The 23,490-nt window shown below is 49.3% G+C and overlaps 1 protein-coding gene across 9 annotated transcripts in view; it reads left to right on the top strand.

Annotated features, from left to right (window-relative positions):
- The window catches only part of EFR3B (EFR3 homolog B), a 155,252-nt gene that overhangs the window by 44,855 nt on the left and 86,907 nt on the right, over window positions 1-23,490 (top strand). The window contains exon 1 of one of the 9 annotated variants that reach the window (XM_043542059.1): window positions 16,007-16,081. The exons of 7 other annotated variants lie outside the window; for them this stretch is intronic. In XM_043542059.1, coding sequence (XP_043397994.1) covers window positions 16,060-16,081 — 22 coding nt within the window. In that variant the 5' untranslated portion in view covers window positions 16,007-16,059. Of the gene's footprint in view, window positions 1-16,006; window positions 16,082-23,490 lie in introns of those variants that run through there. One more of the 9 variants, XM_043542058.1, reaches the window with a different exon arrangement.

Here is a 23,490-nt window from a genome sequence, read left to right as displayed (position 1 = left end):
TTAGCGCCTCCCCCTCCCTCCCTGAGGCTCCCACCCGCTCTGATCGGCTGTTTCGTGGTGTGCAGGAGGCTTTGGGAGGGAGGGGGAGGAGCGAGGCACAGTTTGCTGGGAGGCGGGGAGAGGTGGGGTGGGTGCAGGGCCTTGGGGGAAGGGGTGGAGTGGGGGCGGGTACTGGGGCAGAGCTGGAGGTCGAGCACTCCCTCACCCCCCAGCACATTAGAAAGTCGGAGCCTGTGGTGGAGAAGAAAAAGGATACTTTGGGGGTTGGGGAGAACAAAAAAAGACTCGCATCCAAGACGGTTTTTGGGATTTAGTGGGAGGTGGTGGTGGAAACTGGGTCCCTCTGGCCTTGCCTGGTCAGGACACCTCTCAGGCTCAGGAGGAAGACGGCCCAGCGATGTCCCAGTGGATCCTGGGGGCCTGGGAGATAGTGGGGTGCAGCCAGGATTGCAAAGCTTGCTTCAGGGGTTGTTGGCAGACAGCTGCTACTTCTGCTAGTTCCACCCCACCAGCTCTTTTCTTTAAGAACTCGGAAAGGGAATGGTGGGCAGAATTTTGTTGTTCTGTCCACCAGTTAGGTCTAATTTCTGACACAGCAACTTGAGTTTACTGATCCACAGTCCCACACTTCTTTTGTTCTCCAGGCATGATCTTAACACAGTCCTTGACTTCTATCCGGAGGCCTTTTTATTTGGACTAATTCAGTCTGTCTCTCCCTCTTTCACTTTTTTCCCATCCACATTTCTTCTTCTTGTGACACTTTATAAACTTTTATCCACTTTCCCACAGTTCAGCTTGCCCCGGGGGGTAAATCAGACTGCACAATGATTACAACAGGTCTCCCGTGCAGACTTTATATTGCAGATCAGACAAGGAGCAATGCCTAGCAAATGAAAAACCTGTTTAACGTTGGGAGCAATTCAGCTAGAGTTCTCACAACACAAAGCCAAAGGGGGTTATTATGTAGAAAGCCAAGTTATGAGCCATGGATCAAGTGTACGTACCCTTACTGTATGGTATGTGATATACCATATAATTCAGCTCTTTGTCTGTGCAGCTGGTGCTGTTGTTAAACAGTCCCCAATAATCTCTTTCCTTCCGCACGCCGGCGGCTTAATAGAAAGTGCGTTTCTCTTCTGAAAGGTGAAGCTGAAACGCTAATAACAAGTTAAGGCTAACGAGCAAAACCCCCTTATACCGAAGGCTTCTGGGGCTCAGAGCAAATAAGGATGCTTTCAAAGCCAGCTACAACGGATCTGTCTTTTTCAGCATCTTGACTGGATGCTATAGCCCCAGGGTTTGCTGTCTGCTGTCCTGCTGTCCTGACGGGTGCTCCTTGTGTTTGATCCTGCAGGGCGCTGAGCACCCTTGGCCCCCGTTGACATCCGTGGGAACTGAGCACAATCAGCATCTCTGAAAAGTCGGGGTGCTGATGTTCTGACACCTAGGTTTGCAAAAGCTGGCCGTGGTTTGGGGAGCACTCTGGGATCAGTTCAATATGAAAGGCGTTGGCTGAAGAGGATATGTGGCCTGGGGGATAGTGCAGTGGACTTGGAGTCAATAGAGCTGGGTTCTGTCCTCCATTGTGTCATGTGACCTTGGGCAAGTCACTTCCCCTATATGTGCCTCTCTTTCTCCATCTGTAAAATGGAGACACTGAGGATACTGGCTTCTCTCTGTAAAGTGCTTTCAGGTCCATGAGTGTAAAGCAGCCAATGAAAGCCAAGTGCTGTTAATCGTCACGTTTCTATTATAGGGCTGGAGCACTTAACAGAGAACAACCCAAACTGATTATCTGTGGTGTCTAACAAAAGTGTCTTTAATCTGGATTTAAAAAAAAACCCTCACAGGGATTCTGCTTATGTAAAAAGCAGCAGGAACTGATTCCTGGAAGCTCAGAGTGGCAAGGACTTCACTGTGTCTTTGGGGGCATCTCCGATATCCGCCAGCTGCTGTTCTGAGTGACTGACACCAGTGCAGAGGTACGTCTACCACACGGCAGACTGTGAACTTTCCTGTGCATATCAAACCCACTTGCATGCAAGTTTTGCTCTGGCAGTATCCAAGGGTGACCCTGCAGAGAAGACAATAGATAGCAGGGGAAAGCTGTTGGATGTTTCAGTCTGTCCTGGGCGAGACTTGTCGGCTGTGAGTATGTCGCTGTAACTCACCGCCCACGAACGGTGCATGGAAGCGACAGATGGGGCCTGTGCTGCAGAATTCACATCTGGATTTTGAATGTCAACCCCAAGTTTGGGTGTGTTCGGAATCCTGGGGCTAGGCTGCAGCCCGTTATAAATACAGGAGCCACTTATGACGTTCAGCTCAGGATACAGGTGTGAATTGTGACACTCCCCACCCCCCCCTTCCCTGGCAAGGGTTGCGAGGCCAGATGTGCTGGCATGTCCCATCTCTAATGCAATTGGGAGGAAGGGGGGATTGTGATGGTGGATTCCCCCCCGCCCCCAATTTGTCTGAATGGAGGGATAGTGGCCCCAGAGCAGACCCTGCATGAGCCACAGATTTATCAAATATTCTGGAACCCTCCCTCCCCACATCTCTCCCTGGTGGTTCCAGACAAAAGGCTCTTTCGGATGGATTCCCCCACCAATCTCTCTCTCCCAGCTGCATCTTGTCTAACTAGGTGGTAAGGGGACTCCATAGTCAGGGATATACCAGCCACCGCTCTGCTCTGGAGCCAAGTGCATCGCTCCTCTCCTCTCCTCAGGGCTTCCTTTGCACCCAGCTGGCTTAAAGTGACTTGATTTAAGTGGATAAAAGCAGCCTGGTATCTCAAAGTTGGTAGGGGCACAGCAGTTCCAGCCACGCGCCCATGCTGCTGTAGTTAATGTGATGTCAACATCTCCTCTGGAAAGCACATTTGCAGCGGTTTACAGCTTGGCTGTAAAATATTATGGCCCCACCCACCCCTTGGCTTGCAGTTCTTGGCATCGCCACAGTCCCTTGACCAATGGCTAATTTAAGTTCTCAGCAGTTCTTCCACTTCCGTGGTGGAGCCAATGATTCCCTCCAGGCAGGACTTTGCTTTTCTATAGTGCCTTATGTTTGCAGATAGAAACGTTAATAAATCAAGCTTTGCAGCTTCCCCAGAGAGGAAGGTCATGATTATCTCCACATCATAGACAGGAAGCCGAGAAGGTAGTGGGGTGTGTGTGTGTTTAAATCAGAAATAGGCTGAGGTGAGTTGTGCAGAACTCGAGGTTTTGAAGGATCAATTAATTTTTAACCTGCTGAGTCAGCCTGGCTGTACCATCTGTCTCTTCTCTCTACCCTCTCTGTCTATTCTGTGCTGTCCCACTAGGCTTGGAATGGCCTTCCTTGTCCCCACCCCCACCACGTTCTATAGACTTGCATCTTCTGCAATGTCCGCGAGGAGTAACTGAGACCAACAAATATAGCAACTTTAAATCCATCCTTCACTGGGCTTCCCGTCTTCTCCATTTCACCTTCTGGATTGGAGGTGGTCAGGTCTGCATTTTGTGTTGGGTGCAGCTCCAAGCACGCTGTCTGCCCCTAAGGCATAATAAGCAATCCTAACGCAGTGACTTGCCAAGCATCACACAGATGGCATGAGTCAGTGGGACCTGTATGGAGTAGAACATAGGGAGTAAAATGCTGGAGCATGAAACAGAGGAACATATGGTATGTCCTCACCCTTGAATCAAGATATCGGTGGAAATAATATAGAAGGTATCCCCCCTTATGGAAGTTTCAGAGCTGCTACTTTTAAGGGAAAGTGTTTGTTTTGAATCTGGTATAATGCACTTAAAGTGCATTATACCAGATTCCATTTATAGAAGTAGCTCTGAAACTTCCATAAGTGGTGACACATCATACTAAAGTCCTCTAGAACTTCATTGGGATGACACTAATTGGGTGCTATAGAAACTTAATAAGATTCTCTATAATGTTACTTTACATATTTATAAGGCTAGATCCTCAACTCGTATAAATTGATGTAGCTCTTTGGAAGTCAACGTACAGTAGCAGTTGAAGATCTGATTCACTAAATTTATTGTCTGTCTGTCCTGTTTATCAAATACCTATCTGAATATCTAGGGAACTCTCTCTCTCTCACACACATAGGACTTTTTGATCCACCTTTACAGAGCTCCATGGGGATATAATTTTCTATGAAATCCCATAGGATTTTTTCTATAACTGATTATTTGTTAATTTTAAAAATCTGGCATTATTTCCCACTTTCCAAAGCCTGTTCTTAATGAAGGACACCATCAGATTAGTGAAGCTTAGCCTGGATTTTAAAAATCACTTTTTTTTTATTCCTTGTTCCTCACTATCTTGAAAGGTCAAGGATGGTTAATTAGTGGCAGTGGATTGCCTTTAATTATGTTGTGCCAGCGGTGTTCTGAATCTGCCATCTCCTCTCCTCTGACCCCTCCCCTTGTGCACTGCAGTGAATTTATCCTATTAAAAAGCCATTCATGATGTAATGAGTATTGTGCATCCAGCACCTAGACTGTAAATGAGCTATTTCATTGAACGGGATGCTAGATATTGAGGTAATAACACCCAGCTCTTATGTAGACATTCTCATCGGTTGATCTCAAAGTACTATGCAAAGAGATAATGTTCACTATCCCCATTTTACAGTTGGGGAAACTGAGGCACAGAGCAGCTTGCCTGAGGTCACCCAGCAGGCTACTGGCAGAGCTAGGCTTAGAACCCAGGTCTCCTGGTTCCTAATCTCGTGTTGTATCCACTAGGCCACTTGGAGAGCTGGCTGTATTTCAAGGAATCCCTGTTGAGATTACAGGGACAAACCATCCCGATGAGTCGAAAGAATAGTAAATATGGCAGGCGACCAGCTTGGCTTAACGGTGAAATCCTAGCGGATCTTAAACATAAAAAAGAAGCTTACAAGAAGTGGAAGGTTGGACATATGACCAGGGAAGAGTATAAAAATATTGCTTGGGCATGTAGGAAAGATATCAGGAGGGCCAAATCGCACCTGGAGCTGCAGCTAGCAAGAGATGTCAAGAGTAACAAGAAGGGTTTCTTCAGGTATGTTGGCAACAAGAAGAAAGCCAAGGAAAGTGTGGGCCCCTTACTGAATGAGGGAGGCAACCTAGTGACAGAGGATGTGGAAAAAGCTAATGTACTCAATGCTTTTTTTGCCTCTGTTTTCACTAACAAGGTCAGCTCCCAGACTGCTGCGCTGGGCATCACAAAATGGGGAAGAGATGGCCAGCCCTCTGTGGAGATAGAGGTGGTTAGGGACTATTTAGAAAAGCTGGACGTGCACAAGTTCGTGGGGCCGGACGAGTTGCATCCGAGAGTGCTGAAGGAACTGGCGGCTGTGATTGCAGAGCCATTGGCCATTATCTTTGAAAACTCGTGGCGAACGAGGGAAGTCCCGGATGACTGGAAAAAGGCTAATGTAGTGCCAATCTTTAAAAAAGGGAAGAAGGAGGATCCTGGGAACTACAGGCCAGTCAGCCTCACCTCAGTCCCTGGAAAAATCATGGAGCAGGTCCTCAAAGAATCAATCCTGAAGCACTTACATGAGAGGAAAGTGATCAGGAACAGTCAGCATGGATTCACCAAGGGAAGGTCATGCCTGACTAATCTAATCGCCTTTTATGATGAGATTACTGGTTCTGTGGATGAAGGGAAAGCAGTGGATGTATTGTTTCTTGACTTTAGCAAAGCTTTTGACACGGTCTCCCACAGTATACTTGTCAGCAAGTTAAGGAAGTATGGGCTGGATGAATGCACTATAAGGTGGGTAGAAAGCTGGCTAGATTGTCAGGCTCAACGGGTAGTGATCAATGGCTCCATGTCTAGTTGGCAGCCGGTGTCAAGTGGAGTGCCCCAGGGGTCGGTCCTGGGGCCGGTTTTGTTCAATATCTTCATAAATGATCTGGAGGATGGTGTGGATTGCACTCTCAGCAAATTTGCGGATGATACTAAACTGGGAGGAGTGGTAGATACGCTGGAGGGGAGAGATAGGATACAGAAGGACCTAGACAAATTGGAGGATTGGGCCAAAAGAAATCTGATGAGGTTCAATAAGGATAAGTGCAGGGTCCTGCACTTAGGATGGAAGAATCCAATGCACCGCTACAGACTAGGGACCGAATGGCTAGGCAGCAGTTCTGCGGAAAAAGACCTAGGGGTGACAGTGGATGAGAAGCTGGATATGAGTCAGCAGTGTGCCCTTGTTGCCAAGAAGGCCAATGGCATTTTGGGATGTATAAGTAGGGGCATAGCGAGCAGATCGAGGGACGTGATCGTTCCCCTCTATTCGACACTGGTGAGGCCTCATCTGGAGTACTGTGTCCAGTTTTGGGCCCCACACTACAAGAAGGATGTGGATAAATTGGAGAGAGTCCAGCGAAGGGCAACAAAAATGATTAGGGGTCTAGAGCACATGACTTATGAGGAGAGGCTGAGGGAGCTGGGATTGTTTAGTCTGCAGAAGAGAAGAATGAGGGGGGAATTGGTAGCTGCTTTCAACTACCTGAAAGGGGGTTCCAAAGAGGATGGCTCTAGACTGTTCTCAATGGTAGCAGATGACAGAACGAGGAGTAATGGTCTCAAGTTGCAATGGGGGAGGTTTAGATTGGATATTAGGAAAAACTTTTTCACTAAGAGGGTGGTGAAACACTGGAATGCGTTGCCTAGGGAGGTGGTAGAATCTCCTTCCTTAGAGGTTTTTAAGGTCAGGCTTGACAAAGCCCTGGCTGGGATGATTTAACTGGGAATTGGTCCTGCTTCGAGCAGGGGGTTGGACTAGATGACCTTCTGGGGTCCCTTCCAACCCTGATATTCTATGATTCTATGACTATTGCACAGAGATGGGATCAATCCTCTGAGTGGTGAACTAGCGAGAAGTTCCTCCAGTCTAATGTTATCTCTGACAGTGACTTGCTCTGTAGCCAGGGGCAAGTCATTTAATCTCTCTGCCTCAGTTTCCCAGCTGTAAAATGGGGATAATCTTGCAGGCTCCATCCTGGAGTCCTTGAACCAGGAAGAATGGCAGAATCCAGATCTTATCTCCCTACATGGGCTGTTCGGAGGATTCTTTAATGTTTGCAATGCCCTGGGAAGATGAAAAGCATGATATAAGTGCTAGATATTATTATTTATTATTATTCATGGAATTCCTGGTGCCCCAAGGGAGCCTGGATTCTAGTGGCCCATACAGGATGGGAGGATTAACTCCTCTGAATGTCCTTTGCACCTTGGAGCCACAGCCTCTCTGCATTTGGAGAGAAAAATCTCCTGTCTCCCATGAGGGGAACCAGGGGAAACACACAAGGGCACACCAGGGAAAGCATCCCTATTGGACAGCAAACTCCAAAGCCAAACAATGACACCTGTTTGATATTGAAAACAGATCGTCCCTTGGAGAAATCCCAAGTTATGGTGTCAGAATTCTTTGGGAGGGCATGGGTGAGGGGCATAGGAGGGCAGAAAACGGGTCTACTGTACACAGGACGGGTACTGGGTATGTAACCCAATTCACTGTCCATTCCTCTCCATTCTAGCCAGAACCGACCCAGCCCCATTCAACCTAGTGTATTCTGACTCCGCTCTGTGCATACGTTTTCCATGACAGTGAACTTGAAGCTAGCCAAGTTCAACCCAGTGTGAACCAATGACACCTAATCCACTGCCTTCCCGTCCCAATCCCAACCCAAACGGACATTCTCCTACCCATCACGAGTCTATGTGGGGCTCTGGAATTCAACCCAATGTAACCTCTCACAGATCGCTGGGCAACCAGTGTGACCTCAAACCCCCCCAGTGCCACCCAAACCAATCTCAACCAGCACAGTGCAACTGAACAGACCATAATTACACAGGCCTGGGCAACCCACCCCCAGCCTTACCTTGGTGCTGTCCAATCCAGCTAACCCCAGCTGTAGCTTGCTGAGCGCCTTTGTGGGGTATCAGGTGAGAATAGAGTGCTGGGGTGATACCCGCCCAAGGCACATGCTGCCGATTGCGGGAATTCCCCATCTGGGCTAAGAGAAGGTTTGTTGTGTGAGGCAGTATCCTGAGACATCTCTGCTCCATGATTAATGGAAGGAGAACCCCCAAAGTAGAGAACAAAACAACCCAGTTTAGCAAATCCCTTTCAGCAGCTCCCCTGGCGGTGCTGCTGGTATGTGATGAGCTGATCTTGTTCTTGACTGTGAAATGAAAGAAGGTTTTTCTGCACTTTAGAAACCCCGCTCCCTTGACGCACGGTGTACGTGACTTGTGCTACTAACCACGGCTGCTGCTTACATGGCTATTCAAAGGGCCAGTCAGGAAAAGGGCCTTGGACAAACAATCGTATGATAGAACCATGCTGAGCTTCCGGGCAATGTCACCGTCTGGTACGGCAGCCAAGCCCCTTCATCTCTGTGGGGTGTGTTTTTAATTCCTCTTCTCTCTGAAGATGCAAAGAGCGGGGCTTGATTCCAGGTCCATTGAAGTCAACAGGAGCCTTGCCACTGGCTTCAGCCAGCTTTGGATCTGGCCCAGTTTGAAGAGGAAGCGTCTCCTTGGCACTTTACTACTGGGAACATTTGCTTATAGCTCGAGCCAGGCTAAATTCTCAGTCCCACCACCCAGTATGGATACAGCCTTTTCTTAGGGCCATATCCTGAATGGCATTCAGCACTCAAGTTGCAGGTGCTCAGCCCATCTTGGGATTAGGCTTTTCATTTACAGAGACTTCCAGCTGTGTTGTTGTTGCAATCCTCGTGGCTGTTTTAAACTTGACTCTAGATGTCTGGACAGATCCTCAGCTGGGGATAAATTGGCACCGCTCCATTGACCTCGATGGAGCTGCACCGATTTATAGCAGCTGAGTCCATTGTCTTTGTGCTGGGAGGAAGGGAAGGAATCCTCTCCCTGGGGTGGATGGAGAAGATACTGTCCTGTTGCAGTCTTTAATTTTTTACAGTTTTTAAATTGGTGGCGTCCCCTCTTACAAGCTGCTAAATAAAACCCCAGAGAAATATGCTCCAAACGCCCCGTTTATATTTTACCTTGTTGCTCTTCCTGAGGGAACACACACTTACACCGGGGAAAGGCAAGGAGGCAAGTCCACAAAGGCATTTGCGGAATGTTTCTCTGATCACCAGCTGTGGGGCTGATCCGACAGCTGCTAAAATCTACCATCTCGCTGATGGAGCCTGCCAAATGCTTGTCAGTCATTTGTTTTTTTTTTTTGTTTTTTTTCCTTCTTGCTGCACTGTTGTTCTGGGATCAGTTCTCCGCCCTCTGTTCTTTAAATGGCCTGAAGATCATTGCCTCTATCTTTCATCCTATGCTGGGATAGATGGATGGTGGTCTCCTCAGCTGACTCTAATGCTCAATGAGTTGGCTAGCAGAAGGCACCCATTGGAAAGACATCACTCTTTCTTTTCTACTGACTTGCTTAGCAGTTTATCTCCCTGGCTTGGTGGAGAAAGAAACCAGTGTAGCGGGAGCTTAGTTTTTTCCTAAGACCCTCATCAGACATGTAAACTAGATTCTGCTAAGCAGATTTAGCAGAAGGCTCTAATTCGGCCTGGTTTAGGTATGGCATTTATGGCAAGTATTAGGGGAATGACCTTCATGGACTATGTGGTTTCATGAATGTTTTGCGGATTTATTTCTAATTCGAGTGCCCTCATTTTGTGTATGGAGTTTACCTAATGCTATTCCATGTGGTGTTCGGACGCGGATGCTTTCGAAATTGGGGAGGAGAGAGGCTAATGCAAACGGGCACTAGGTCAAAGCACTGATGATCCATCTGACGGCTGTCTGGTGGCCATCCGGTGAAATGGCTTGTGGGTCTGGGTACAGTTCTCAGGAGACAGGGAGCCCATCACAACCGCCGCTATCACAGTTAGTATTGATTTGCGTCCCCTTCTTGGCTGGATGTTTGGTGGCCACATTGATTTTTGGTTTCTCCAGAGTGAAAATAATATAATCTCTTTGTTTCATGTTCTTCATGCTGAGGGACAGCCCCTAAGTTGGTGTAAACTGGCCTCCCTCCAAAGACTTCAATGGAGCGATGCTGACTTGCATGATTTTAGGATCTAGCCCCCAAGCATCTGTTCTGCACGCAGAGTCCATGGGAGTTTTGCACGCAGTTTCACGGCACGATTATAGCCCATATTACAGTGCCTAGACACCCTCATGATGTGTGTGCCGGAAATGCTAAGGGGGGGTCTCTGCCTGTGGCATACAATAGTTAAGTCTCCTGTGTTATTTTGGTCTAGTTCTGTTTGTTGGGTTTAGCGTATGGGTGCCATGGTGCTACTGGCCTGTGATGTACAGAGGTCAGACTAGATGATCCAGTGTGGTCTTACAGTCTGACAGACCCCCCGCTACGGCATGGCCCCAAGGGGGTGAAAGGAGCAGTGGCTCCAAGGCAGTCTCTGAGAAGAGTGGGACCAAGGCAGTGGCATTCCCCGTTCTCCACGGCTCTGGAAGCCCCTCTGTATGAATGCCACGTGGCGAGGGTTCTCCGGAGTGCCAGCTGGAGGGGGAGCATGGCCAGGGTAGAGCAGCTTTATGAGGCATCCCAGGGAGTTTGAGTGGGAGTTAATGGGGGCGCTGTCACTATTGATTCGTGCAGTCCACTCTCTCTGCCATCCTCAGGGACAGGGGGTGTGGGCATGGAGGCAGTGCCAGTGTGGTTATTGGGAGCTATGTAGGATGGCGAATAGCAGATGCCCCATTATCCAGAGTGTTTTCTTGAGGCCCTCGGACGTGTGCAGTCAGAGGGATGGGCTTCCTGCCCTCTCTGTGGCCCCATAGTTCATGTCAGCGTCCTAGGAGCTCTGCAGGAGGCCTCTGCCTCTCCATCATAACTTCCAGGTGTGTTCTGCAGGTGGGAGTGATCATGCACTGCACGTTTGGGTCAGCGTCACTGCCTGGATGGGCGCGGCAGTAGATCTCCAGTCCGTTCCCCTGCATCTGAGCCGGGTTTATTTCACTCTCTCTAAACCATCCTCAATATACGGGCCTTAGGTCAGGCCTGATGGGATCCTTCCACGTCCCCCCCGGGGCAGCTGGCGGCTGAGGAACACGCTCTTCTGCCCGGTATACTGCTTTCCCCTCTGGAGAAAGGCTTGTCGCGTCCTGTTCGGCCCTTGCCATCGAGTGACACTAATTGGTCCCTGCCCACTTCAGAACATCCCTGCTTGTGTCTTTGCGGGCTGTTCCCGTGCCTCCTCCGTCCTGTTTTCTCTGCGGCGAACATGCCCCATCCTGTTACCTTCTCCTCTGAGGACTTGCTTCCCAGCCCTGGTGCTGCTGCCGTTGATGGTTGGTTGTTCTCTGATTTGTCTGGCTTCCAGAGCAGAACTCGGCGCTGAGGCCCACTTGGTGGCGAGTGGAGTAGTGTAATTGGCTTTGCTTGTTTTTCCACCCGGCCATGGCCCTGTCGCTGTCCTCCCCTGGCCCCATTGTGTATTTGCATCTGATTTATTCCTTCCTTCGTGAGTCACTTTCCATTGGCCGGTGATGAATCTCATTGTGTTCATGCCTCTTCGAGTGCATCAGAGCCATGCGGTGCTGAATATCCTGTGTTCAGAGCTGAATCCCGATTAGTTCGAAGCTGGAGCTTGGGAGTTTGAGGCTTAGTCAGACCTAGGGTTTGGGTTAAGGGACACTGAAATTGTGGACGCTGTTCTCCCCAGGGTTTAGCCCCATGTGGCCGAATTCTGTGTCTGATCACTTGTGGGATTTCTGCTGTCTCAGATAAATCTTGGGAGATCCGCTGTCCTGGCGAGCTTCCTGCTAACCTGGGTTGCAGCCAGGCTGGATCCGGAAAACAGGTCCCTGCTGGTTTTGGACTTTTGCCCAGTCTCTAAACTAACAGGTGCAAGGTTCAGCTCCACACACGCAAACTTGCCATGCGTGAAGTTCAGAGGGCTTAAGAGCTGGTTTTAATATCATCTTCCCAAAGCTTTGTCCTCTTCCCCAGCTTCTCACTACGTATGACTTTGGCAGGGGTCTTTTCCACTGCAACCTTCAATTCTTTACCGGAAAACCGGGATTAGCATTGGGTCCAGGCTGGGGCTCCTCAGGACTCTCTTAACACTGGCTATTGAATCCATTCCATAGGCGTCCTAGAACGTGCATTTCTCTGGTATCCGTGTGACTGGCTTGTGGAAGACAACACTTCCTGGTGGTGTGGGTGGGGGATTGGAAGAGGGGTGGAATCATGCCCTACTGCATCTGTTCTGTGAATAGTGAGAGGGCTTCTGTGTCTCCAGGGGTATTAAGGCAACACCTTTGGCCGGCACAAACTGCATTTTGAAAGCTAAAAACGTTCCTCAGCAGATGCAACCAGATCCAGGGCATAGTGACATCTGGGACCAGTGAGCTGTTCGGATGCTCACCGTATGTGCCCAGATAAACTACTGTGGGGTGACTCTGTGCTCGGTGTAGGAAGCTGTTAAGCTCTTGTAGTGGGCTGTCGTGATAGAAGTAATAGGACCGGCTCCCCAGCTGGGCTAAATTGCCATACCCCCCCCAATGGACGTCTCTGCAGCCCTGCTGATTTACACCAGGTCCCCGAGGAGGGCAGATTTGAAGTGGCTGGAGTGCTGGTGGAGCTGTCGGAGTTGGGGCTGGAGCAATCGCCCTTTCGTGTGGAGAAGCCGCGTTCGCTGGAGACTGGTGTGTCTGCGTCAGTACTGCAGTATCTGTTGTTCAGACTGGCCAGTTTCTTTCTTTGCTCTAGAAAGGAAGTAGTTTTCTCCTGAAGTGGAGCCCTGGGGTTTGCCCTTTGTCAACAGCGGAGTTGGTTTGTCACCAAATGGAACTGCAGCAAGCCACAAAGCATGGAGACCGATTTTAGAAACAGGAAATGTATTTAACAGGTTTCTAATAAAGAAATAGCTCATGCGGGCACCAAAGCAGCTAACTAAAGGCTGTAATCCTGAGCAGTGTGTTTTGGGGCTAAATGACCATAATTGTCCTCTTAAATCAACGTTCTAGGCACTAAAACAACAAAGCAGAAGTTTCCTCTTACCTTAGCTTGCCCCAGGCACAAACACAGACAGAATCTCCTGTGTTTTACAGCAATGGTCATGGGGAGTCACTTGCAGGTTTAAACTAGTGTAAACGGTGGATTCTCTGTAACTTGAAGTCTTTAAACTATGATTGAAGGACTTCAGTAACTCAGCCAGAGGTTGTGGGTCTATTACAGGAGTGGGTGGGTGAGGTTCTCTGGCCCGCAATGTGCAGGAGGTCGGACCGGATGCTGCTGATGGTCCCTTCTGGCCTTAAAGTCTTTGAGTCTGGAAAAAAACTGAGTTTATCAAAAGAGATTAATTCACCTGGGTTTAACTGAAACTACACAGCGTGAGAGACAAATCCGTAGAAGCCCCACCCACCACCGAAGCCCTTCCTGCAGGATATCGGGTTACATAGATGACATAACTAGGACACGAAAGCTTATGCTCAAATAAATTGGTTAGTCTCTAAGGTGCCACAAGTCCTCCTTTCCTTTTTGCGAATACAGACTAACAGGGCTGCGACTCTGATAACTAGGACAAACTCTCACTGGCTGATGGCAGCCTAATAGCAGGCTACTGTTTTAAGCAGCTTTCATGGGAGGTAGGACATCTAGTGCTCAAGTTTGTGGATTGACCCGAATCCCGTCTCTGTCTGCCTCATTTTCCCCATCGGTAAAAAGGGGATAACTCTTCGTGTACCCCTTTAAAGACTTTATGATCCTCCGCTGCAAAGCGCTATGCACATGCAAGTATTTGTGCTACTCCCTCTCTCCCGGGTTTGCATATACCATGTAACCTGCTGGTGCATCCTGTGAGCTGTGGGAGGCGTATCCTGGGCCAAGGAGTAAGAGATGCTGCATTGGTAGAATTCCCCATCTCAAAGCGCTTCAGGGGACATGGGCAGGGAACTAAAGCCGAGACTTTTGGGGCTTTGTGACCTAAGGGCTTGTGCTACGTGGGTGTTTTGAATTATGGTCCCCCAAAGCAAATTTGGACTTCTCAGGCAAACGTGGAAAAAAAGTCTGGGGATCTTCTCCCATGGTCATTATGCATCTCCGTAACCACAGTGTAGTTTACTTGGACAGGATCAGGGTGGAATAGCAAGGAGAGCTGCCGGTCACGATTGTGGCTCATCAGCAGAGCTGCGTGTTTTGGGAGCAGCAGGAAGGGGGAGGACTGGAACAGCAGGGTAGGGTTAGAAGTAGGGTTGCCAACCCTCCAGGAATTAAAGATTATTCTTTAATTAAAGATTATGTCATGTGATGAAATCTCCAGGAATATATCCAACCAAAATTGGCAACCTGAGCTAGAAGTCCGATTTGAGATGCACCGTAAGAGGCTCATGAGTGGATCCAGCACTGGAATATGGAGGACAGAGGCAGGTACTGTGGGTCAGGATAGAGCAGCTGTGTACAGGAAGCTTGCCCGCTGCTTCCCAGTACTCTCTGTCCCTCCCTTGTATCAACATTCAACTCCTCCAAACCGCAGAGGAATGCATTTCATTTTCACTCCTGCAGTTCCTCTGCTGTTTTGAGGCTTCAGCGTAGAGCAGGCAAAACGCCCCCTCCGATTGACCGTGTGAAACACCAGCAGAATAAATCATCCTCCTGAAGAGGGTTCTGTGTTATTGCAGCCCAGATCCTTCTGCTTTGCTGCCATCCAAGCTGACTTGGTGACTCGGCACATTTGCTCCAGACACGCAGTAAAAGCTCACCTTTTACTTATTTATTTAAAACACTGCTCGCTGGGCTGGCCTCCTGAGATGCCCCTCTCCTCCCCTGTGATGCTCCCCGGGGGAGGCAGCAGGCATGCAATCTAATTCAGCCTCTCGCCTCTGCTTTGGCAGGGACGCTTCTGTTTTGCGTGTCAGCCCATCAGATGTGGTCTATCGATGTAGCTGCTAATAATGGCCTTACTTGGTTGCTTGGTTCTCTCTGCAGCGGATTCGTGTGGTGAGAGCCCTGCATTGTACTGGACAATATTCCACCTGGCTGGAGGTACCTTTCTTAGTCCTTGCTTCAGGTTCATTATATGCCAATAACGGAGATGCATGTAGGTGTCCCTGCTCCTGGGTTAGACTCTGATCTTACTTCCATTGGTGTGTAGCTGGAGTAGCATTACTATCATATTCTCAGGTCAGGTAGGGCTTTCTAGGTCAAACCCAACATCTTCTAACCAACAGCCAGCTAGTGCAAATCAGAGAGCGCTGGTGTCATGTTCCCATGGAGATGTACCCGGTCATTGTTACGGCAGTGACTCGGAGTGAAAAGTACCAGCAGTTAAGTCCCCAGTACCCTCCCGCCCCTTTCCCGCTTTCTCCTGTCCCCCCTACCTTATCAGTAATAGTTCGGGGTTTTCTGTCATGCCTGAACAGAATAGCTTGTGGGATCGTAACTCGGTTGAAGCGAGGGATGGGAAGGAGAGACAGATCTCCAAACAACGAGAAGAGAGGTGACTAGCTCCTGAATGTACAGGAGTCCCTTGACAATGAATTGGATACTTAATGGAAACGGTGCCCAAAAGAAATTCTGAAAGGAAACCTCCCTTTTCATGGAACCCTTGGGGTATCTTCTAATCCTGAGGCAGCTTTTTTGAGACTAGCCAGTGTGTAAGAGCTTGGAGAATCCTACAGCCCACCTGGCCTAGGCATGGAGCTAAATTCACCACTGTCCTCAGAACAGGTGCAGCTCCATTAACGTGCCAGCTATTTCTGCCAGCGGAGAATTCAGTCCATAGGAAGGAAATGCAGCCAGAAAAGGTGGGAAAAGGTGATTTTAAATAGACACCATTGAGACCATTTGGTGGGCAGCATGTTGACAAATCTCGGGCAGCTGCATTCCAGAGGCGCCTGCCGGGGCACACAGCTTCCTGCTAAGGCATTGTTCGCCTGGGCACAGTGAGATGAAAGTGACTGTGGTCTGGCTGACGGCTGACTGCCTTGGCTGTTGGTACAGAGTGACACAGGATGGAGATGGGCTGTCCTTGCTGTCTCGTGTTGCTGCCCAAGGGCTAGAGATTTGCAGTCCTCGATCACGGCTTCACTATCCAGCCCGGGCAAATGGACGCCGCAAGTAAATCAGGTTTGGGACTGGGAGACTTTTTGTGCCTGCCTAGACGCTGCGTAGTTAGCTCTTTATCGGCCTCACAAGGTTGTGTGGGATGCTGCTGCTGAGCTCCTTTCATAGAGATTTTTCTGCCTCTTGCAGAAGCTTCTGGTTGGTATCCCTGCCCATCCCCCAACCCGCAATGCAGCCTCTTGTGTTTCAGTTGTTGCTGATCCTCTGCTAACAAAGCAAATCGGACCAAGCAATTTCTCTAACTATTTTGTAAAGGCCTGAAGTTTGGCTTACATGAAGCTCCGGTCCTGCCAGGGCCCCTAGCTCTGGGGGCTGATCCATGACAGGAGAAAGTGTAACACCTTGGTCTTCTTGCTGATTGTAATGAAAAGGAGCATGGGAGTTGTCAGCCTGGATCACAGCAGGGGGTTGACCTAGACCCGTGCCTTGTTTCCAGCAGCTTCAGCGGAAGGGGCAAAATAAAATGAAAACTTTGCCGTGGAAATTTCCATTGTGCTTAGGGGAATTTTCTTCCTAGCCCCTCTCAGTTCATGACCTGAAGCATTAGGGCTTATATTAGAGCTCACTGGAAGTTTTCCATCAAAGCTGTTTTTTCCAGTGGAAAACGGGTTTTTGGCTAAACAAAATTTTTTTGCAAAAAGTCTTACTTTCTGCACAAAACTTGACCTTTAATTAAAAAAAAAAAAAAGCCAAAAAAAAAAAAAAAGCCAAAATGTTCAGTTTTTGGCCCAGCAATTCCAATAGGAAATGCTGCCTGGATGCCTCTTGGGAGTTGTAGTTTTGGTGGCTCAGGCCCCCCTTTTCCCCTCTGGCTTGGGTCACCCAGCTGGATTACATCTTCCATGATGCACCATGGCAGCACGACTAGAAGGTGGACCATGGTGCATCATGGGAGATGTAGTCTGGCGTAGGAGTCCATTCTGTAGAGAAGCTTGGCGGCCTGAAGCACCTGAACTATGTCTCCCATAAGGCCTTGGGGTGGGCATTTCTGAGTCAAACTTTTTGGGTTTGGGGCAAAAAATTTAGTTTTCAGCTAAATTGTCATCAATAAACTGAAGTTTTCAGTAGGCAGGAAAGTATTTGCCATACAGCTGTGGTTTATATTCCTTACATTTTTTTTTTTTATCCTATCTAGCGGGTCTGTGGAGTTTCTCCTCATTTATAAAATGAGCTTTAATGATGTTGAAGATGGACAAATTTCTATGTCCTGTAGGTCTGAAGTTAAGCTGGACCAGGCAAAACCTAATCCAGGGACTCTTACAGTATGGCTAATGACTGTTTCCATCGTTAGCAAGGAGGATATCCAGTGAAGGCCCCCTGTGCCATCTGCACATGGAGGTGCTCTAGTGGCTTGAACATAGAACTGGGAGCTAATAATGCCTGAGTTCTGATCCCAGCTCTGCCGCTGACTTGTCCTATGGCCTTGGGGGAGTCACTTTGCCACTTGGTTCCTCAGTTTCCCCATCTACAAAATGAAGAGACTGACTTATCTCACGGGGCCTTGGGAGGATTAATTCGTTAATGTCCGTGAAGTGTGTTGAACTAGTCAAGCGCTAGGTAAGGGCTAAGCCTGATTATGCAAATGAGGCTCAGCCCTCTGGATCCTGGCAAGATGCCAGTGCAGCCCCCCTGGTGGGGAAAGCTTGGGTGCCCCTGAGATGAAAGAATAAAAGAGACTCTGCCATCCCCACAGTGTGATGCCTGGCAATGCAGGCAACGTACAAGCATGTCCCTCCCAGCTGGAGGGAGGAAGAGCAAGGGGAGGGTGGAATTAAAAAGCCTGGAAGACAAGAGTTATAAGACCTGCTGTGAATTTTTGGACTCCCATTGGCTCTGTGGAGACATGACAGAAACCGGTGTGCATTGGGGAGCGGGTAATTCTTGTAGAACTCAACAAATCCTCAGTGAAAAAACCCTGTTTACAGGGGGCCTGCAAATATGTTGCGGGGAAGGGGGAAATGCTTGCCGGGGTTATGTGTGGAATTTTATTCTGTTTGGGCTGGGAGCCTGCACCCAGCACCATGGTATCTGAAGCCAAATGGCAAGGGGTGGTGGGGCATTCAGCGGTGTCACGATGACAGGGCAGGGTGGTAGGGAGCTTTTCAAACCTGCCCTCTATGCTATAGCGCCCATCACAGGGGTGGGGTGAGGATATAAACACAGTCAAGAACGTGAGGTGATTTGGGTGATGGAGGCCATGAGATAGGATTGGGCGTGCTGAACGTAAGCCCTATACTGCAAATGGAGATTTCCCCTCTAGCTCAAGTGACAGGGGCCTGGGATTTTGGAGCGGGAAGCTCTGCGTTTATCCCCCCCTGTTGCTCTGAAGTTCTGAGTGTCTGCAGCATGCAGCGGAGTGATACGGGTGACTGGAGCTCAGATTTGGGAAGTGGTGCACTCTCCAGACACATCTGTTTGCTAGGCACCCGCCTCCGCATCGCGGGGCTGTTGTTCCATGGCGCTGACTGCACTACCCGCTACGCTTGCCAGGGGCTGCTGGCAGGAGCAGGCCCTGTGCAGCCAAGGCCTCGCCCTCCCTGCCCCCAGTGATGGGGCATCAGCTGGGTAAGGCAGTCCCAGGGGGAAGGGGGGGGTGAGGACGGACAGATCCCTGGAGAGCAGCCTCCTTCCCCGCCAGGGAGGGTAGAGGGAGCTGAGGCCTGGGAGGTGTGTAGGGAACAGGGGCAGAAATCAGTCGTTCCGGGAGGGGGCGGCTGCCGCCATGTACCAGGGGAAGGGGTTAGGAGTTGGGGAGCAGTGCCGGTGGCCAGGGGAGGTCAGGGGGGGCCAGGCCTCGTGCCAAAGGGTGGGAGAGGGAGGTCTGCGGAGCCGCGTGTTCGGTCGCTGGCACGGCTGACTCTGCCCTTCGTCTTTCTGTGGCAGGTCCACTGAGTCCCGTGCGTTTCATGGGGCTGGGTTTTTCATAAGGCAGGATTCTTATGGGGGAGATTCCACGGCACTTCTTGGGACCATAGGGGTTTGGCCGGCCACCCCACGGTTTGTAGCATGCTGTGTGCCTGGCCCTGCCTGCCATATGCTCTCCGCCCTCAGTAGCTGCGTACCAGTGGTGGTGGGTGAAGCCATCCCTCTACCGGGATATTAGCCAGTACTTCCTTGCATTGGCAGGAGCTGCTTGTGACGGCCACAACCCTGCCTCAGGGAGGGAGAATCCACTTCATATGATGATCAGGGCTGCACAGGAGAGGCAGCTGGCTTGCAAGGGGCTCAATCAGTGCGCCCGGCACCTGGCTGCACCCCCTTATCTAGGCAGCTCCCTTGTGGGGGCTCCCTTGTGGAGAAAAAGTGGCAGCCACTTTGCTTTACTGCAACTATCCCCCAACCTCTGGTGGGTTTTCCACTGCGGAAGTTGTCTCTCAGGGTCTCCGCTGAAAAGCGATGCTGTAGAACCAGAGCGGAATCGGCGTAAGACTGTAAGCTCTTTGTGACCTGGACTGTGTCTGTGCTGTATGTGTGCAGTGCTTAATGTACGGGGCCCCCGGATCCCTATTGGGGGGGCCCTCTAGGTGCTACCACAATCTGAATAATTAATAATGGTCATGGATCTGCTTGGCTCTTAAAAGCAATTTAAAAATGAGCTAATTGAATTCCGGTGGGACCTGTTGGCTGTGTCCATCCATCTGGGGATGTCACAAGTACCTGATGCCCCTGGGGAGGAGGGAAAGAATCTATTATTCCTGTAAATTTTGTTAACTTCCCAAGCTTTCTCCTGATTTAATAACCTCCCCCTGCTCTTCCCCCTTCAGTGTTTGTACCTAGGCTATTTTCCTTGCTCTCAGCAGGTTTGCGGGGCTTTTAACGTTTGTCCTGACTGCTGCGGTTCTTTAAAGGCATCTTGAAATCTTGTATTTCCAAAGGGAAGGTCATGTCAGGTGATGGGGAAAGCATTGGACATAATTATGCTGTTAATATTAATGGGATCCTTGATGCCTCTGCTGCTCAGCCTCCTTCCCCACGATGAACAGCAGCAGTGAATCAAGGCTGCAGCTCGGTTGTACTAGCTCTTCTCCCAGGGCTTATGGGGCGGGGGGAAGGAGGGAAATCTGAATTAGACCTAACAATACTCTGAAGTCGCATTTATGGAGATGAGATAACGTATGTTGAGACTGTGGGGGATGAAGGGGACCCAGATTCAGAACTAATGGGATGATTTACAGGAAGAGACTTGGAGATTCTAGACACATGGAGAGGAAGGGCTTGTGAACAGATGAGCCAGTATTAGGGAGCCAGCCTTGTCTCTGGTGCAACTCCAGTGAAGTCAAAGGGCCAGCTCTTCAGCTGGTGTGAGTGGGCGTAGCTGTAGCTAGCTCAGAGACTCGGACGGTGTCAGTGGTGCACATTGTCAATGCGGAGACGAGATAAATCATGTAAGGAAGGAATTAACTCAGAGATCCGAGACAAGGGGAATTTATTAGGAGGCTTTAAGAGATCATAAGACATGAGTTTCAATGTGAATAGGAAACAAGAATTTATTAAGAGGCCAGATTGAAGGTACTTTGTATTGGAAAGAAAGAGAAATCGATAACTCTATCTGAAGGAGGAAGCGGGAGAGAGGAAGCGAGCAACTGTAAGGAGAATTACAAAAATCAATGGTGGGAAAGGCACCAAGGGGCTCATCGGAAGAGCGTGTGAAAAGTCCAAAGGGCAAGAGAACCACACTGTCGTTCACCACTATCCATGCCAGTGTCACACAGCTGTGGCAGAGAGAGAGCTTTCTGAGTCCTGCTACCCTGGGGATTGCAGGCAGCAGTGGCTGTTGTTCACAGTGCCGCATTTGCTCAGAGGCAATGCATTCAGAAAGCGAGCAAACACACTTCAGGAAACAAAACAGGCCCATGACCTAGACAGATTTGACCTAGACAAATTAGAGGATTGGGCCAAAAGAAATCTGACGAGGTTCAACAAGGACAAATGCAGAGTCCTGCACTTAGGACGGAAGAACCCCATGCACTGCTACAGACTAGGGACCGAATGGCTCGGCAGCAGTTCTGCAGAAAAGGACCTAGGGGTTACGGTGGACGAGAAGCTGGATATGAGTCGACAGTGTGCCCTTGTTGCCAAGAAGGCTAACGGCATTTTGGGATGTATAAGTAGGGGCATTGCCAGCAGATCGAGGGACGTGATCGTTCCCCCTCTATTCGACATTGGTGAGGCCTCATCTGGAGTACTGTGTCCAGTTTTGGGCCCTACACTACAAGAAGGATGTGGACAAATTGGAGAGAGTCCAGCGAAGGGCAACAAAAATGATTAGGGGGCTGGAGCACATGAGTTATGAGGAGAGGCTGAGGGAACTGGGATTGTTTAGTCTGCAGAAGAGAAGAATGAGGGGGGATTTGATAGCTGCTTTCAACTATCTGAAAGGGGGTTCCAAAGAGAATGGATCTAGACTGTTCTCAGTGGTAGCAGATGACAGAACGAGGAGTAATGGTCTTAAGTTGCAGTGGGGGAGGTTTATGTTGGATGTTAGGAAAAACTTTTTCACTAGGAAGGTGGTGAAGTACTGGAATGGGTTACCTAGGGAGGTGGTGGAATCTCCTTCCTTAGAGGCTTTTAAGGTCAGGCTTGACAAAGCCCTGGCTGGGATGATTTAATTGGGGATTGGACCTGCTTTGAGCAGGGGGTGGGACTAGATGACCTCCTGAGGTCCCTTCCAACCCTGAGATTCTATGAAATCCTGGAACGCCAGAGACAAGGGCTGGTGTGAGTGGCATATGACTTCATGCGTTCCAGTGTGACCAGAAGCTAGTTCCCATTAGTGGCCTGTTTCTAAAAAGGAGGGGGAATGAAGGTAAAGGATATTGATCACTTGTGTTTCAAATTTTCTGAGCGCTTTACGAAGTATGCTTACAGCAGTCACTTCTTCAGCTGCTGCTGACATACAGCCGCCTGGAGGGGGTCGGGGGGGACTGCAGCAGTTGCATAACACACAGTGCTGCCTGGAAAACAATTGTAGCGTAGTGTATCTAGCAAAGGGAATTTTAGGTAGGTAAAATACCTGACCTATCATACCAATAGCACCTCTTGTCCAAGGATCTCAAAGCACTTCGCAAATATTAATCACTTGAGCCCTGCAATGCCCCCGTTGCAGCGCAGATGGAAATGCAGAGGCACTGAGAAGTGAAGTGACTTGACCATGCGGTGTCTCAGTGGCAGAGATGGGACTAGAATCCACAAATGTTAAATCCCCCGTGCTCCTGCCACTAGACAACGCGTGCTCAGTATAGCCGAGGAAATGGGAGTGATCTGAATGATTCCCAACAGAGCCTCTTCTTTCACGGCACCACACCAGTGAAATACCTTGTCTCCATGAACAACTGCTCTGCCATGAGGGATACAGCAAGACCCTGAGGACCTGGATATGGTACAAGGCCAAATTTCTAGGGCCAAATGATCCCTTTGTCACTTGCCAATCATTTAGAAACAGAGCATGAGTCTGTAGTAGTATACAAAGAAACAAGGCATCATACTGATAATATCCCATGATTACAGCCCAGCTGGTGTATAATAAACACCTCTGATGTGAATGTGCTGAACGGAAACTCTTTGAAATGACTTGCCCTTGGGGCTGTGCTGGGAGAACCAGTGGGAAACTTCAGCTGGTGTGGAGTGCAGCCTGCATGTAGCTCAGGGAGTATTTGATGCTCAGACTCCGTGGTCTGCGCTGACTTCCAAGTGATTTATCAGATGAAATTTAAGGCATTGGCATTGACCTGTAAATGGTGTAAGTCCTGGCTCTGGAGAGATGCCATCTCTCTCCATGGGATCCCTCAATGTTTGCTATTGGGTGCTCAGACTTCTAGCATCCGCTTTTAAATGGGGGATGGGCTGATGGTCCAGTAGGGCCTTACTCTCTGGAAGGGGCACCACCCTGGATTTGTGGCCCATCAGAGCACCCTGCAAGGTCTGTCTAGCCTCCAAGGCTTTTGTGGAAGGGGTGGGGTAAGCTGGATTTAGGTGGCTGGAGTTGGGAGAATTCTATTCCAGGTGGGCAGGACTGTGTCTTTGAGGCCATAGAGCCAGCTGAATGGGGGGGTGTGTGTGTGTATGTATGTGTGTGTGTGTATATATATATATATATGTGTGTGTGTGTATATATATATATTAAAAATAAAACAAGGATACAGAGCTCTTGGAGCGCTGGGCATTTGATAAATGTAAGTGATTTTAATGTTGTGGGTTGGCTGCTCCATTGATTGCCTCAAGAATAATTTTGCAATGCTGGGTGACTGACTGTTAAGTCCTTAAATACATTATCAGCTGGGCTGTGGTATTTCCTGTGGGTTAGGAAACACCCATCAAATAAAGGCACTTTTGACGGTGAAAACTGGCTGCGCCGCCATAATAAAATCTTACATTCCTATAACATCTTTCATCCTGAAGGGTTCCCGAAGGAA

Source organism: Chelonia mydas, chromosome 3, assembly GCF_015237465.2.
Source record: "Chelonia mydas isolate rCheMyd1 chromosome 3, rCheMyd1.pri.v2, whole genome shotgun sequence".
Classification (NCBI taxonomy): Eukaryota; Metazoa; Chordata; order Testudines; family Cheloniidae; genus Chelonia; species Chelonia mydas.
This window is presented reverse-complemented; position numbering and strand designations above follow the sequence as displayed.